This window comes from Physella acuta, unplaced genomic scaffold (genome assembly GCF_028476545.2).
Source record: "Physella acuta isolate Inbredline_101_S28 unplaced genomic scaffold, ASM2847654v3 ptg000378l, whole genome shotgun sequence".
Lineage (NCBI taxonomy): Eukaryota > Metazoa > Mollusca > Gastropoda > Physidae > Physella > Physella acuta.
This window is the reverse complement of record NW_026731897.1, coordinates 434162-451983: the sequence shown is the minus strand read 5'-3', so window position 1 is coordinate 451983 and position 17822 is coordinate 434162. Positions and strand designations below refer to the sequence as shown.

Sequence of the window (17822 nt, the reverse complement as noted above, 5' to 3'; positions counted from 1 at the left end):
TGAGCTGATATAAATAAACAATTATAGATTTAGTTATGTACGAAATAGCGGCTTGAGTTTCAAAGATAACATCACAGTTTCTGATCACCCTCTCCCTCCGTCAAAAAAAGTCCTATTTATATAAGTTGTCTACATTTTGATTGAGTAAAATTAGTCATTTTAGTCTTTAGCCTAAATATTAGTAAATATCTAGGCCTAACCTAGACATGGATTCGAGCTTACTTTATATAGATGACGTCATCAATTTATGTTGGGATTTTCAATTTTGAAGAGTAACTATATTAGACAGGAAGTTCTTGTTGACCAGCCAAACAAATACCTTGTTGGGACTTGAGATTTTTTAATATTAGATTCTAGATCTTTATAAAAGTTTACTTTACCCTGATCTAGATCTAGACTTGATCTGTCTTTTGTTCCAAAGTAACCACTTAGAAACGCGTAAAAGTCAGTTTTAAAAGATTATGATATTATAACATAAAAATAACTAAAATTTCATACAATGAGTAAAGTCAGGTAGAGTATTTTTTTGTTTTTTTATTAGGCCTACAAAATCAGTACAATCGTTTTAGGTAGGCCTACGTAAAATCACCCGCGACTAGACTTAGTAATGTGAAAAACTGGTGACTCCTTAAATTTTAATAATTATTTCACATTTTGAGGAGGATTTATGTTTTGAAAAATACAAAAATGTTTCCTTGTTGTTTCAATTTATGACTTCAGTTCAGTCAGACAGACTATGTACTTTCCTGCTTTTAAACAATTGAATTAGGCCTACCTAAAACCTTTCAGTAATAAATGAAGACTAGCGATGTTTTCATCAGATACAACCATGCTCATTTACTATAGCAGACATCTTGTTTAAGTTTTATTTTGTTCAACTTATAGCGGAAGATACAGGGGAAGCCACTATTTTACTAATGGCTGCTGTTTATATAGCAAATCTTGCTCTCAAACACTGCTGTTTATAGTTGATTTCTGGCCAATATTGATATATATTTATCTATTGATTTTGGTTTATTATTCAGTTATCTATAAAATTTGACACAAATATTTCAAAATATACATTTCATTTATTAAAGCCTTGACAATGAGGTAACTTTTTCGTACATTACTAGCCGCGGCAGATTTTACGTACCTAAAGCGATAGATTACCCCAAAAATTAGTCTTAAACTAAGCTGATTTTTTTAGTAAGCCTATTTTTTAATTTTTATGCTTAGTGAATATTGTTGGGTTGGTGGTAGTTCTATATTTAAATTATTAAATTTTTTAGAGCTAGATCTAGTCTTACTATTAAATCTAAAATCTGAAATTACTTAGGCCTATTTAATAGCTTTAGCAAGAGAAAGTGCTTCTTGTAGATAGAGTGGGGGTTCCTAACTATCTAGTTACTAGTATTAGTATGAATTAAAATTTTCATTGAAAAACGCTGCTCTTGAGTCTACACATTAAAATGCGAGACTGTAAATTTGTAAAGAAAAATAGAAATTATTGATCGTCTATTTTGTGCCAGAAAAGTTCTTGACTTTTTTACTTTAGTTTTAATCAAGAAATACAGGATTTTATAGACTAGTAATCACAGAAGTATCTTTCTGAGAAAAATTGACACAAAGAAGTTTTAGAAGGCCCACAGATAAGAAAATCTATTTTAGCTTGAAAACAATATTTATTAGACCTATTTATCATTTAATATCTTTGTACTTAATGAAATTAAAAACATGAATGCTTAACACCAATTTAAAAAATTAACACATTTCTAAGTTTATTCTCCAATAACTTGCTGTTCTGGTCTCCTGGTTGTCTTGCAATTATCAACAACACTTACCCACTCTCCACATAAACACCACAACCTGCAGGGAGGGTGTGGTGTGCTACTTGTATACTTGTGACACAATAAATTATGGTTGCATAATTTATCATAATTTATGCACCAAAACTCAAAACAGTGATTTGAAAAGTTTAAAAACTAGACCAGTAGGCCTACCAAGTTCCCTTCAAATAGGTAGTGGGCCCACAACTTTTTCAACACAGAAACCTTGTTCTGCTAAATACTCTTTATTTCATAAATATTTTCCCAATCTTTTAAATATTTCAGTAAACCCACAGCCCTTCATTTATCAATGAATAAAAATGCAGAAACTCATGGAGTGTTCTGGAACACAAAAGGTAGGGCCTACCACAGTAAATTTTTGTTGTTAAGTTTTCATGTACTTACTGATTTGCAAACTAATTATATTAAAAACAAATTATTTTTATGCATTATTCTTTAAATCATTAGAATTCTTTATGTATGTCATTTTATTTACAAATATCTTCATTTTTGCTCCAAATATAGCAAAAAACGAGCCAAAAAAGGTAATGCATTTAATTCCTAAATTTGAAATGTTATGGTTTTTAAATGGGTCAAGATTTGTGCTCTAGTCTTAACAAGTTAAGCACTTAACACAGTTTTTCACAATTTTTTGCACACTATTTGTAAGTGAAGTTATCCTTCATCTACAAATTTTTCAGTTTGGTTATAAAACAAGAAAGATGAAACACCCTATACGGCAGCCCGATGAAGATGAAATCTATGCTAAACTTGAGGAAGAAAAGGAGGAAGAGAAAAAGAAATTCAATAAGAACAACATAGACTTCATCAGAAAAAACAAAGAAAGGTAGTCAGCTAACTCATCCCACAAGTCATTATTTTTTAAAATTATATTTTAGCTCATCATTTATCATGCATTTGATTGGATTTTTGCTGTTTTTTTTTGTTAAATTATCAGTACTTATAAGGAGCTTTCTGTTTGGATCCAAGCAGGTTAAAGGCTAAAGGTCAAGACCAGCAAGTACCACCTGGTACCACTCATATAAAGCCAGGCACCGTGACCTTGACCCAGGATCAACTGGCTGCTCTGCTAGCATCCCTAGGGAAAACAGAAGTTAAAGATGGGAAAGATAACCCATTCAAGATCAGCATTGGTAACTCACTTGCATATGGTACTGGTTTAGTAATAGTAGGCTTATAGCAATCACTGTTGATACAGAAACAGACCCTTCAATGGAAGCTATTGTACCCTTTTAAAAAATATTTAATGACAAAATTAATTTAAAATCACTTTAATATAATATTATTTTTGCCCTTATATTGCATAAAATACAACACATTTTTATACATCAAATTATTTTATTTGATACTGCTTTTTTCACTATTTCCTTTAAAACAATAAGTGATACATTTCAACATGTATAAATCTGAAAACAATTTCCAAACAATATAATAAGTCCCATTTTTTTAAGACTGTTAAAGCTTCTTAACTCTTACTTCTACTTGAGAGGGTTTGAACAGAAATTTCCATTGTGTGATCAGTTGCTTTTCTTCAACCAGATGTTTCCAAAAACAAAATTGAGGTAGAAAGACTAGCTGGTGGTAATGGTAGAGAACCAGTGCGCAATCAGGTGACAGAGAGTGATGATGAGGCTGATGTTGGAATAAATGCCCTGATTAATAGGCCTGGATCTAGAAAAATGGAAAGGAATAAAAGGTATTGTTTTTGTTTGCATGCATGCTTCAACAACTATGTTAATACTCATATTTCTTTCCACTGTTATTTAGGGAAATCAAATTTTTAATTCAAAATTTAAATAGTTTAGAATATGAACTGTTTTTTCCACTTCTTTTATTTGTGGAAATCAATTTTCTTGTTTTACAATTTAAATATTTTGTAATATTTAACCCTAAATTATTTATGAAGACTTGACAAACAAGAGCTTAGAAACATTTGTAAATCATTACTGACAAAAGGAATATGTCATAATTTTATCCTTACAGATAGAAGAAACAACTTCTGAAAACTTCAAGCATAAAATTTAGAAATGATTTAATTTTGCCATTACTTATGTAATATATTACAATTCATGGCATTCTTGAGACTGTAAGTTGTAAATAAGTCTCCTAGCTCTGAATGTAATACCAGACTCTAGTTAGGGAAAGCAAAGACAGCAAGGGATAGTGCTGACCACACCATTCTTTTATAGATTGAGCTCAAGAAACATACAAACTCTACTTCCTCTGCCTATCGATCATTAAGTCTGAAAGGGAAACTTAACTTTAAAGATTCTGTTTCTTTGCAGTGATAAGGAAAACAAGTCAATGTCTGAAGGAGCCAGACCATACCAGGCTCCAACTTACTCCCCTAGAGAGGCACCTAAGAAAGATGCTGAAGACATGCCTGAAACCATTCACTGGAAACACATGACTGTTGGGGAGAGAAAACGGCTACAGTGGGCTCGGGAGAGAGGTGTGTGTGTTTTATTTGCAGTGGATTTGTTACTTTATATATCATATCTAGCTGGCTTAAATTCATTTACACAAGTAGATTTGTCAGGATTTGTTAGTTTATGTATCACAACTCGCTAGCTTTGATTCATTTACACTTGCTGTGAAATATAAAATGTTACTTTAAAATCAATATTTTTAGCGGAGGCTGCAGAAGATTTTAGCCCCTGGGGGAGACCTGGGGGTGGGGCACCCCCTAAAAAACAAGAGGAGGTAACTTACATTAAGGACACAGGTAGAAGAATTGAAAGTCCAAATGTTGATGCCAATACCAAGCTTAAGCAGGCAAGTGCTGTTTTTATCCACAAATTTAGGGTACAATATTAAGTTTTATTGATGAATTTATTACTCAATCTCTTAGAGAAGTTTTGGAATATCCATTTAGTTTAAATGTTTGATAAACACAGTTTTTGTTTGGATTTAAACCCTTGTCTATTTTTAAATATATACTGTCTAAAACAAATAAGTTTGTTGAAGTTAATGAAACTAATTGCTTGTCTAGAAAAGTAAAACAAAAATAAAAGACTTGCAGGTATAGTCGTTTGCATCTTTTCTGCATTTGAATTATTTCCTAGACATTATTGCTCATGCTGTTTGCTGAGTGAAAAACTTTTTTTTTAATGATTTTGGATTGGAGTTGTTTTAGCTTAAATTGTTTTTATTCTAGATTGGAATGTTTTAGTTTGAATTGCTTTTATTTTGGATTTGAATGTTTTTTCTTAACGTGGTATGTTTTGGATTGGAATGTTTTTATTTGAATTATTTTTATTTTGGATTGGAATAGTATTACCTTAAATTGTTTTTATTTTGGATTGGAATAGTATTACCTTAAATTGTTTTTATTTTGGATTGGAATGTTTTTTTGCATGTTGATCACCACTGTAGGCAGCTCTTGCTGAAGAAATTGAAAAACTTCAGAAAGACATATTGGAAGCAGAGAAAAGAAAAAAAGCCAAAGAGGAAAAGATAAGAAAAGAGCTGTCTGATAAACAGAAAGAAAAGGGGGAGTTTAATGGACACACTAGTAATGTTAAGGGCAGCCAAGAGAGGGCTGATGAAAAAATTGATAGTATAAAGGCAGGTTGTTTTTTTTTCAATTAAAACTTCAAAGTCAAACTTGTAGGGGAAATAGGTTGAGATTTAAGTGTTAAACTTAAACAGCAAAGGTGATTAAGTAAATCTTTAACCAGTTATGTTGCTCAACTAATCTAAAGCATAATTTAATAATCATTAATAGTAGTCTAAAGGAATAACCAATAAACTGTGTTAACTAATCTAAAGTGTTAATGAGTAAAGTGGATTAATTAGTTAAAATGGATTAATTAATCTAAAGCATGAACCATTTTATTATCTAGTCTAAAGCATTAACCATTTTATTAGATAGCCTAAAGCATTAACCAATGAAAAGGATTTACTAATCTAAAGGGTTATGTTAATTGGATGAACTAGTTTAAAGCATTAACCAGTGGATTAACTAGTTTAATGCACTAACCTTTGGATGAACTAGTTTATAGCATTAACCAATAGATTTACTATTTGAATGCACTAACCACTATAAAATGGATAAAATGGGTTAAAACCCTATCTAGTGTGAGCACCTCTACCTTGAAGTAAACAAAGATGTTTGTTTATCTCAGCAGACTGAGAGACAAGATGATGTTTTAAGCAAGAAGGAATTGGAGAGAAGGAGATGGTTAGCTGAACTTGGTATGTTAGAAATTTCTTGTGGAAACTTTTTCTTTCTGTTAAATTTAGCTGGTTTTAGTTCAAATGTATGCACTATTGTAGTATTTTTTGTAGTTTTCTATTTTTTCACACAGCAAATGAAAGGTCCTTTATTTTAGTTGGGTAACCACAACATATACATTTTCTCCAGCATTTGTTCTAAGTTTGTTCTATAAAAGCTTTTTGTATTACTGCAACAGACAAACAAAGAGAAGAACAGCGCATGAAGAAACAGATGGAGAAAGAGCAAGACAGAACTGGGTTACATGACCAGTGGGCTGACCGCTTCATTTACCACAAAACATTTGAACAAATTTCTCCAAGATATGCCCAGTAAGCCTCATGTTGAATTTTATTTTTTTTAGAAAAAAGTTAAGTTTAGCAAAGAGTTAAGTCAGTGAACACAGTATACATAGTCAGTACTCCTGCAAAAGTGGAATATTTAGCTCTTTAAAATTTGCCTTGTCAGCAATATTCCCTGTAACCAATACCCAGCTTTGTTTGTCAAACAATGTTTACCCTGTTGAAGTGGCTTCAGGGCACCACCCTTACAAAATACAACACATTACCTTGTTGCTATGACACAATACTGCCAGCCTGTCAAAAATAAACCAAACCTGTTAAATACAAGCACAGCAATTTTAGGCTTGGGGTAATGATGTGCGGGTAGCTAATGGAAGAATGACTTGTTCACAACAGGGTTAGCCAGAAGCCTAAAGACCCAGAGCCTGGACCAGTTGTGTCTGTGGAAACTAGTGCGCCACCTGCAGCAATGAGGAGTTCAATGGTTGTTGGGGTAGGTTGAGGGGTTGGGGTAGGTTGGGGGTAGGTTGAAAGGTTGTGGTGGGTTGGGGGGTAGTTTGAGGGGTTGTGATAGGTTGGGGGTAGGTTGAAAGGTTGTGGTGGGTTGGGGGTAGTTTGAGGGGTTGTGGTGGTTTGGGGGTAGGTTGTGGAGTTGGGGTATTTTGAGGGGTTGGAGGTAGATTGTGGGGTTGTGATGGGTTGGGGGTAGTTTGAGGGGTTGTGGTAGGCTGAGGGGTTATGGTGGGTTGAGGGGTTGTAGTAGCTTCATGGTTTCTCTGGTTGTTTTGGTAGATTAAGGGTTCAGGGGTTCTATGGTTTTGAAGTAGGTTCATGGTTAGTATTGGTAATACAACCGTATTTGTATTGACCTATGTGTAAGCTATTGAATGTATTTGTATTGACCTATGTGTAAGGTATTGAATGTATTTGTATTGACCTATGTGTAAGCTATTGAATGTATTTGACCACAGACTGGGGCTCTCAATGACAAAAGGTACGACAAAACAAAAGCAGAGGAGAAGCGCAAGTGGCTGGAGGATTTAGGTAACATTTTATCTTTGGTTTACCTGTAGAGGATTTAGGTAACATTTTATCTTTTTACCTGTAGAGGATTTAGGTAATATTTTATGTTCAGTTTACCTGTAGAGGATTTAGGTAACATTTTATGTTTGGTTTACCTGTAGAGGATTTAGGTAACATTTTTTGTTCAGTTTGCCTGTAGAGGATTTAGGTAACATTTTATCTTTTTACCTGTAGAGGATTTAGGTAATATTTTATGTTCAGTTTACCTGTAGAGGATTTAGGTAACATTTTATGTTTGGTTTACCTGTAGAGGATTTAGTTAACATTTTATCTTTGGTTTACCTTTAGAGGATTTAGGTAACATTTTATCTTTGGTTTACCTGTAGAGGATTTAGGTAATATTTTATGTTCGGTTTACCTGTAGATGATTTAGGTATCATTTTATGTTCAGTTTACCTGTAGAGGATTTAGGTAACATTTTATGTTCAGTTTACATGTAGAGGATTTAGGTAACATTTTATGTTCAGTTTACCTGTAGAGGATTTAGGTAACATTTTATGTTCAGTTTACCTGTAGAGGATTTAGGTAATATTTTATCTTTGGTTTACCTGTAGAGGATTTAGGTAATATTTTATCTTCAGTTTACCTGTAGAGGATTTAGGTAATATTTTATGTTCAGTTTACCTGTAGAGGATTTAGGTAATATTTTATGTTCAGTTTACCTGTAGAGGATTTAGGTAATATTTTATGTTCAGTTTACCTGTAGAGGATTTAGGTAATATTTTATGTTCAGTTTACCTGTAGAGGATTTAGGTAATATTTTATGTTTGGTTTACCTGTAGAGGATTTAGGTAACATTTTATCTTTGGTTTACCTGTAGAGGATTTAGGTAACATTTTATCTTTGTTTTACCTGTTGAGGATTTAGGTAACATTTTATCTTCAGTTTACCTGTAGAGGATTTAGGTAACTTTTTTATCTTACCTGTACATGCTTAAACATTTGCCAGTAACACAGGCTTTAGAAAGTAAAATATGAGTGGGTCTAATTATGTGGTCTAGGTCTAGCAGCAAGACAGTCTAATACAATACTTACCACTACAATTTCTTGTGTATACTTGTGTGTTGTATACACCATTATTTATTTAAGCATTAGCAAGGTGTTAACCCAGGAATGGAATAACATGTATAACTATTAAATTATATCCATTTGTTCTGGGTGTAGAGAAACAAAGAGAGGAACAACGTCTAGCCAAGCAGGCCCAGAAAGAGAGGGAGAGACACCAAGATGATGGGGCATGGGCAGATCACTACCAGTCAGATCACAAGAAGTTGCTGCCCACACAGGAGGCCAACTCAAACCATCCTCATCCCACGAAAGGCTATGAAGCAGAGTCTAAGCTAAACGATGGGTTATGGGCTGACCCCTATCCCTCTGATCACAAAAAACTGCATCAAGCTAGGGAGGTAAATCAGACTCATCTTGGTTCACCACGAGGTGTAGAGTTGTCTCCCCAGCGAACCAGCAGTGCACCCCACACTACTAACCCAGACACCAACACTGGGAATGATGAACCGTAAGTTTCATATTTTAATAGCTAAGCTAAAAACTCTCTAAAATATGCATTTCTCAAGTCAATCTTAGCTTTTTTAAATACAGTGAAAGTTTAATGTTTTATAACTAAGCTAAAAGCTCTCTAACATGCATTTCTCAAGTCAATCTAAACTTTTTTAAAATTGTCATGTTTTATGACTAAATTTAAAATTCTCTAAAATATGCTTTTTTAAGTCAATCTGATCTTTTCAAATAAACAGTTTATTATTTCTATAGTAAAACTAACTTCTCTCCAATAAATAAATTGCCATTTGCTTTACATTTTTTAGCCAAACTTAACTTTTCTAATGAAGAGCATGAGCTTCATATGTGTTTATTTATATAATATATTTTAAAAGAATAACAAATCTGATATTAAAATAGATTATAATTTGAATCCCACAAGCTCTCCTTTGCTGAATATTGTAGATGAATATATTTAATATTCCACAGGAAATCATTTTTACGGGGTCAGAGGGCATTTTTTGACCCTGCAACTCAGAAGGAACAGGAAGAAAAGAGAAAGGCTCAGCTGGATTATCAAGTAGGTTTCAAACAATTACTGTAAAGCATTTATTGCTTGCACAAAACAGGTGGACATAAATTAGTTGTATGTTCCATGTGCCAACAGTCCAATAAACTCAGTGTATACTAATTGGTTGTGTGATTTTAAACAATTCTGTCCATAAATTAATCATTATTTAAAAAAACAATCTGGTTTGAGATTAAATATTATTGGCTATTTAATCCTCAGTAAGTATTCTAATCCACCATTTGTTAATTCTGAGTTTTTTTTGTTACAATACATGCTGGAAGTAATCTAATCCACAAATTGGGTTTTTTTTTTCTATAGGCGCAAGTTAAAGCCCAGATTGAAGAAAAAGAAAGAAAAAAGAAAGAAGAGAGAGAAAGGAAAATTCGTGAAGATATTGAAGAAGAGAGGAAACTACAGATGGAGAGGGACAAGATGAACATGCAGTCAGAATATGAGCAAAGGAAGGTCAAAGAAAGGGAGGTAAGTGGTCTTCAGGAACATCAACTCTTGTTGTCTGAAGAGTAGATTTGATTTTGATTTAGTGGTTAAACAATTGTTTAACCTGGTATCTAATGAATTATTTTAATTTAAACACTGATGAGCTTTCAAGAAGTTGTAAAAAGGATTTATTTATTTTTATCATGTTTATAGCAGGTTGATTGAACTTTTTATTGATTTATTAGGAGTTGCGACAAAAGCAAATGGCTGTGCTGAAAACAGCTATGGACGAAGCTGAAGAAAGGGCAAAAGAAGAAAAAAATACCAAGAGGATTCATCATCTCCAGCAGCAGGGCCATGACGTGTCACAGCTAAAGGCTACTTATGGAGGTATGGTGGGGGCTCCCTGTGTTGGTGGGCTCCCTGTGTGTGGGGGCTCCCTGTGTGTGTGGGCTCCCTGTGTGTGTGGGCTCCCTGTGTGTGTGGGCTCCCTGTGTGTGTGGGCTCCCTGTGTGTGTGGGCTCCCTGTGTTGGTGGGCTCCCTGTGTGTGTGGGCTCCCTGTGTTGGTGGTAGACTCCCTGTGTGTGTGGGCTCCCTGTGTGTGTGGGCTCCCTATGGTGGGAGCTCCCTGTGTGGTGGGCTCCCTGTGTGTGTGGGCTCCCTGTGTGTGTGGGCTCCCTGTGTGTGTGGGCTCCCTATGGTGGGAGCTCCCTGTGTGGTGGGCTCCCTGTGTGTGTGGGCTCCCTGTGTGTGTGGGCTCCCTATGGTGGGAGCTCCCTGTGTGGTGGGCTCCCTGTGTGTGGGCTCCCTGTGTGTGTGGGCTCCCTATGGTGGGAGCTCCCTGTGTGGTGGGCTCCCTGTGTGTGTGGGCTCCCTGTGTGTGTGGGCTCCCTATGGTGGGAGCTCCCTGTGTGTGGGCTCCCTGTGTGTGTGGGCTCCCTGTGTGTGTGGGCTCCCCGTGTGTGTGGGCTCCCTGTGTGTGTGGGCTCCCTGTGTGTGTGGGCTCCCTATGGTGGGAGCTCACTGTGTGGTGGGCTCCCTGTGTGTGTGGGCTCCCTGTGTGTGTGGGCTCCCTGTGTGATAACCTCCCCTGTGCTAACTTGGCCTATGATTAGTGTCGCAGTACTACCAGAAGTGCCACTTTATCCACTTGAGCAACAATACTGGACTGAGATTAAAAAATCTGCTTCCCTCAATACAAACTTCAAAACACACTTCCACTGGGCTACCTCATCTTAAATCAGTTCTTCAGTTCATCAAATTTTTATTGTTAAAACAACTTTTTAAGCTCTGTCAATTATGTTTTCCCCTCCTAGACTGGGACAACTCTGCTATATCAAACAATGAAGTAGCAGGTACCTCACAAGCTGGTTTCATGTTTGTTACAAATTTTATTGGTTGACACGTTTCTTTGTTGTTTTCTTTGCCATTATTTTCTTATTAAGCATTATTATCATTTTTGTTAAAATATTCTCTCATTATTCTGTAAAACCATGCAGTTTTAAGGAATTGATGTAGATGATAACTAATTTTACAGTGCTTATATATATTGATCTAGTTTGTATACATTATTAAAAAGGAAAATAAAAATAAAATTCTTGTTGTTATTACTGGTTCATGGTTATTACAAAGTAGACTTCATTGAGATATAAAAGTAATTCATTTGCATCTTAGCCCCTTATTAGTATTATATTATATTAGTCTCCTCTGTCCTGCTTGTAGGTCACTATCATGTCATATACTTGTGTATCATGTCATGTTCCATTTCCCACGGTCATGTCATATGGCTTACTGTGTCACTTGTTACTCTGTCATGACACATGTTTTACTGCCATGCCACACTTTCATGTCATTTATCACATTGTCATGTCTAAGTGTCATGTCATATTGTCACCAGTTTCCCCAAGAAAATATGACACGACCACCATCCCAGGGATGGAAGATTTGCTGACTGAACGCTTTTCTCAAAAGACGCGCCCGGCATCGCCCCCTGCATCATACAGACACCAGGAATATGAGCACAACCAAAGTTCAAGGCCATACAACAACGAGCCCTACATAGAAGACAGGGTGTTGACTCCCAGTAGGTTTAGGAGCCCCAGCAAGCCCCAGGATATCCCAGACTCACCACGGAGGGAATTTGGCACACAGACATGTGAGTTAAGATTTGAACATGAAGTTTGTTTTTTTTTAGTTTTTTTTTTAAATTAACTTTTGAAAAATAACCAGTTCGATAATAGGTTAGTACTTATATATATGAGGGACGTAGTGGTCTAGCGGTAGAGAGCTGGACTGCTAACCCGTAAGTCTCGAGTTCGAATCCGGGTTCAAGTCAGTAGACCGTCCCTGAGTCCACCCAACGCTGATGGGTACCTAACTCACGTTAGTGAGAGTAAAGGCGGTCGGGCATAGTGCTGACCACACTATCTCTTCATATGCCGAGGTCACAGAAACAAGTGAACTCTACTTCACTTTTTTTACTTTTATATATATATATATATATATATATATATATATATATATATATATATATATATATATATATATATATATATATATATATATATATATATATATATATATATATATATTCAGCCTGATACATAAATAAATGGAGAACTGGTCATCAGAAATTCAACTCTATAACACTGACATAAAGAAATATTTTATCATGATTTTCTTTTTAAACTAAAAATTTCAGTGGAGCTGAAAGATCTGAAGAAGATTCTTCAAAGTCTGCCGGATGATGTTCAGATCGAGTACAAAATGAAAGTGGAGGAGGCTCTAAAGGAGAAGATTAAAAAAGATCCAAAACGTAAAGTCCATGTTAAGAGTGCAGATGACAGCCAGAGAATGTCCAAGAAAGCAGAACCAGTCGCCAAAGCCCCGGGCAAGGAGAAAACTCTGACGCTGGGTGAACGACCTCTGTGGAACCAGAAGTCCAGGAAAACTGCTGTGAAGAAGAATTCCGAAAAAGATCCGTTCTACGCCCAAAAACGACAGGAAGCGGAGGAAAGGAGGACTAAAAGGGAAAGACAACTCCTGTACCTTCAGGAACTCAACATGACCAGAATTCCCTCCCATTCGAGGAGCCCGGGCAGGAATCAGAGGGATGCGTCGCCGGATGATGTACCGCAGGTGGAGGAGCGAGGGAGGAAACCCGCTCCGACCCGCAAACCCAAAAGTGAGAAAGCATCTGACCCCAACCGAGACACATCCCCAAACGTCTTGTCCCTGCTGAACGACAGAAGCAAATCTGCTCTCAGCAACTCTCCGCCAGTCCCGTCTGTCAAGCATCGCACCAACAGGACCGTCGACGCAGACCCCTACGCCTACACCAACAACTACCTCAGCAGCAGCCAGACTGAAAGGTACGCGGATGCCGCCATAGAGCCCAACAAAGACGATTTCCTTCCCTTCATGCGGACCACAGAAATACTCGACCCATCAAAAGCTGAAGAACCTGTAGCCATCTCACGTGAGAACTCCCGCATGGAAAGGGCCAGAAAAGCTTATTATGAAATACACCACCCAGCTAACAAGGGGAGGAAACTAGACATATACCAGGACAGAGAAAGGGAGGCAATTCTAAAGGTAAATGCATATTAAATAATTACTATTTACTTAGATGTTTTACCTGACCCTACTTATCAATGATTTCTACCTGTCTACTTATTATATTCAAGCCTTGAGTGCACACCTGGTTTGAATGTAAATATTTACCTATTTGAACTGTTCTAAATCACCATCTTTTACACCTGCATAACCACCTTTGATGTATCCTCTTTCATTGACATTAATCTTTACTTGCACTTTTATTTAAAACGTGTTACATTTCACCTAAGTATCCTATCCTGCATATAAATTTGTGGCCATGTTTAGTATGGCACATATTTGCTTAGAACAAATATTCATGTAGGTCTTGTATGTTTTTACCAACATTTTGTATAAGCAAGATACAACAAACCCCAGCCTTTTATATTTTATTATGTTCATTTTCTTTGTTTCTTAAACACTAGTCTATATTTTATATCTGATATTATATCTTATTACTGTAAGAATGTATTTCTAAGTTAGTAATTAGTATTTAGCCACAGATAATTACTGTATTACTGCCAAAGTTTATTCCTTATATGTCAGTTTTGAATCTTTATATTTTGACCAGAAATCATCATCTACTGTAAATGTTTATTTTTTAGGGGCCACAAAACCAGTTAACAAACCCAGGGTTAGTGCTAGATCATCCCACAGCAAGACAGGACATGATTCTACAACAGCTGTCATCTCTCAAGAAGGTTAGTGTCATTTGTATGGTCTATAGAAATGTCATTTGTATGGTCTATAGAAATATCATTTGCATGGTCTATAGAAATGACATTTGCATGGTCTATAGAAATGTCATTTGTATGGTCTATAGAAATGTCATTTGTATGGTCTATAGAAAGGTCATTTGTATGGTCTATAGAAATGTCATTTGTATGGTCTATTTGAAAAGTCATTTGTATGGTCTGTAGAAATGTCATTTGTATGGTCTATAGAAATGTCATTTGTATGGTCTATAGAAATGTCATTTGTATGGTCTATAGAAATGACATTTGCATGGTCTATAGAAATGTCATTTGTATGGTCTATTTGAAAGGTCATTTGTATGGTCTATAGAAATGTCATTTGTATGGTCTATAGAAAGGTCATTTGTATGGTCTATAGAAATGTCATTTGTATGGTCTATAGAAATATCATTTGCATGGTCTATAGAAATGTCATTTGTATGGTCTATAGAAATGTCATTTGTATGGTCTATAGAAATGTCATTTGTATGGTCTATAGAAATGACATTTGCATGGTCTATAGAAATGTCATTTGTATGGTCTATTTGAAAGGTCATTTGTATGGTCTATAGAAATGTCATTTGTATGGTCTATAGAAAGGTCATTTGTATGGTCTATAGAAATGTCATTTGTATGGTCTATAGAAATATCATTTGCATGGTCTATAGAAATGTCATTTGTATGGTCTATAGAAATGTCATTTGTATGGTCTATAGAAATGTCATTTGTATGGTCTATAGAAAGGTCATTTGTATGGTCTATAGAAATGTCATTTGTATGGTCTATAGAAAGGTCATTTGTATGGTCTATAGAAATGTCATTTGTATGGTCTATAGAAATGTCATTTGTATGGTCTATAGAAATGGCATTTGTATGGTCCATAGAGAGGTCATTTGTATGGTCTATAGAAATGTCATTTGTATGGTCTGTAGAAATGTCATTTGTATGGTCTATAGAAATGACATTTGTATGGTCTATAGAAATGTCATTTGTATGGTCTATAGAAATGTCATTTGTATGGTCTATAGAAATGGCATTTGTATGGTCTATAGAAATGGCATTTGTATGGTCCATAGAGAGGTCATTTGTATGGTCTATAGAAATGTCATTTGTATGGTCTGTAGAAATGTCATTTGTATGGTCTATAGAAATGACATTTGTATGGTCTATAGAAATGTCATTTGTATGGTCTATAGAAATGGCATCTGTATGGTCCATAGAGAGGTCATTTGTATGATCTGTGGAAATGTCCCGTAGAAAGGTTATTCATATATTGTATTTAAATGTCATGTGGCCTATTGAAATGTCATCAGAATAAGTAAGTACCCTTTTCAACCTTACATTCCGTGGGGCAGATTAGGTAGAGTTAACCTATTTAATTGACCTCAGCCTATGAAGGGATAGTGTGGTCAGCACTGTGCCCAACCACCTTTTCTTTCCCTAACGTGAGTCAGGTACCCATCAGAGCTGGGTGGACTCAGGGATATCCTGGAGACTTTAGTTAACATTTCTGTAGAAATTACTTTTGTATTGTCTGTACAAACATCTTGTTGTAATGTCATGTGTAATAATGTCATTTTTAAATGTCCACATCTTGTTGTAATGTCATGTGTAATAATGTCATTTTTAAATGTCCACATCTTGTTGAAATGTCATGTGTAGTAATGTCATTTTTAAAATGTCTTAATTATTTTCTGGAAAAATGTCATGTGGTTATTGTTGATTGAAATGCCATGTTTGCTGTCATATTAAAATGTCAAACAGAATCTCATGCATAAGATGTGTTAAAAACAAAATCTGATATTTTTTTACTTTATCGTTAGACGTTGATGCAGCGGCAGAAAGAACTAGAAGACTACATGATGCCAGACTACGACCAGGAAACAGCCAGGGGGTAAAGCAGTGGTGTACAGCGGACTCTACACAAACTCAACTGAATACCAGGCCAAAATACCACATAAAACTTGTGTGCATTGTGTTATACTCATGTATGGAATTATACTGAAAACATAACTATAAAAAAATTAAATTATTGAAAAATGTAAATTAAAACACTGAGGTAATTGTTATTATTGAACATTAATATTTTTAGCTGTACATATATTTATATATATATATATATATATTTTTCTATATTATTTTTATTAAATTATACCCCAAAACAGAAACCGCTCTTGATTTAAAGTCTTTTCCTTGGATCAATCAATGTATGAACACAGTTGTTGTGAGCCCCTCGAAATGTCACACTTCATTATTTTGATGATTCAGAGATTATGTTATTGTATATGTTCTTCTTCCGTACAGTTATACCATTGCCAAACATAGAAGATCTGATGATACTATTGATGTATTGTATACCGTAAATTTTAATGTTGAACAAAGTTGCGTTACATTTGAATGAATAGGCCTACCTTACTATGTTAAGTTTTGTTACCTCCCAAAAATTGTAGTTGAATAGAAATACATTTTCTCATTTTTTATAACTTACCTTCTTAATTAGATGGAAAATAACTAAGCGTTAAAATGGTCTATTTTTAGATTTCTCTTAACTGCTACTGATGAAGAACTGACCAATATAAAAAAAAAGTGGTAATAGAATTTTTACAGAATATATTTTTACAGTTTACCAACCTATCTTTATATTTCTCAGGTGACCACATTAAAAAATTAAATTCTAAACACAGAGTCAAAAACTAAATGATACATAAGGAAACAAACAAGACCTGATAGCAGCCATGTTTTGTTTCTTTACTTACTTTTATATACTGTTATGATAACTGGGGATTGGCCAAACAGGCAGTTTGTAAAACTGTTAATCTTCGCTTACCTGGCAAAGTGGAGCAGCTTCTAGGGCAGTAATAGATGCCCTTTATTCAAGGGGAATAAAAAGGCATCCATTACAGGGGAGCTAATCATGCCTCTACTGCATGAGGTCTACAGATTACCTGCCCTAACTTTTGGCAGATATTTTCTAGCTCTGATTTAAAAACTGTATACCCTTTAATAAAATGTGTAAAATAAACTGGAGACAAGAGATGTGTTAGCCTAAAGAAATTTTTTACTGTGATATTTTTGACATTTTTGTATATGCTGTGCCTTCTGGTACAATTTTATTAGCATACAGGTATAAACTCATTAAATATCAAAAGGTGTTTGTGAGGTGTATTTTTTAATCTCAAGAGATTTTATTATTTTAAGTTTTATCGTAATGATTGAAATACATGGCTGGTAACCTCATATTACTTAAATAGTATTTGGTGCCCAATGAATACGTGTCATTGACCCCAGTGTGGCCCTTGCCCACTGACATTACATTGGTGTCTCTAGTGCTATGGCACAAATCCCAGAGGCGCAAGAGATTAGGCAAAGAGATGGGTTGGTCATATGTTGAGAAAACTGGCGGGATCAACAAGGATCAAGAAAAAGTGAGAGACCCTAAAAGACCTGGTATAGAGAAATTTAAAAGGATTAAAAATTATTAGAGAAAAATTGGGAAAATAGAAACGACTGAAAAGTGTTGAATAAGAAATGCTATAGCAATTTTAAATATTTTTGTTT

The 17822-nt window shown here is 35.1% G+C and overlaps 1 protein-coding gene across 1 annotated transcript; it reads left to right on the top strand.

Moving 5' to 3' along the window:
* The first annotated feature begins 296 nt into the window (after nucleotides 1-296).
* LOC131941957 (trichohyalin) lies at nucleotides 297-16758 on the top strand. Its single transcript, XM_059301592.1, has 22 exons — nucleotides 297-513; nucleotides 2094-2164; nucleotides 2334-2353; nucleotides 2510-2655; nucleotides 2802-2962; nucleotides 3369-3525; nucleotides 4115-4281; nucleotides 4462-4608; nucleotides 5209-5396; nucleotides 5909-6026; nucleotides 6245-6377; nucleotides 6744-6840; nucleotides 7319-7391; nucleotides 8594-8945; nucleotides 9416-9506; nucleotides 9816-9977; nucleotides 10181-10325; nucleotides 11253-11291; nucleotides 11834-12091; nucleotides 12638-13530; nucleotides 14136-14231; nucleotides 16088-16758. The coding sequence occupies exons 1-22, from the start codon at nucleotides 500-502 to the stop codon at nucleotides 16160-16162; spliced, it is 3603 nt and encodes a 1200-aa protein (XP_059157575.1). The 5' UTR covers nucleotides 297-499; the 3' UTR covers nucleotides 16163-16758.
* Nucleotides 16759-17822: the final 1064 nt, after the last annotated feature.

Excerpts from the sequence above, each read along its gene's own strand:
- LOC131941957 (XM_059301592.1), top strand. Across the intron at positions 6,027-6,244 it reads GAGATGGTTAGCTGAACTTG|ACAAACAAAGAGAAGAACAG; the intron begins GTATGTTAGAAA and ends TTACTGCAACAG. Across the intron at positions 7,392-8,593 it reads CAAGTGGCTGGAGGATTTAG|AGAAACAAAGAGAGGAACAA; the intron begins GTAACATTTTAT and ends TTCTGGGTGTAG.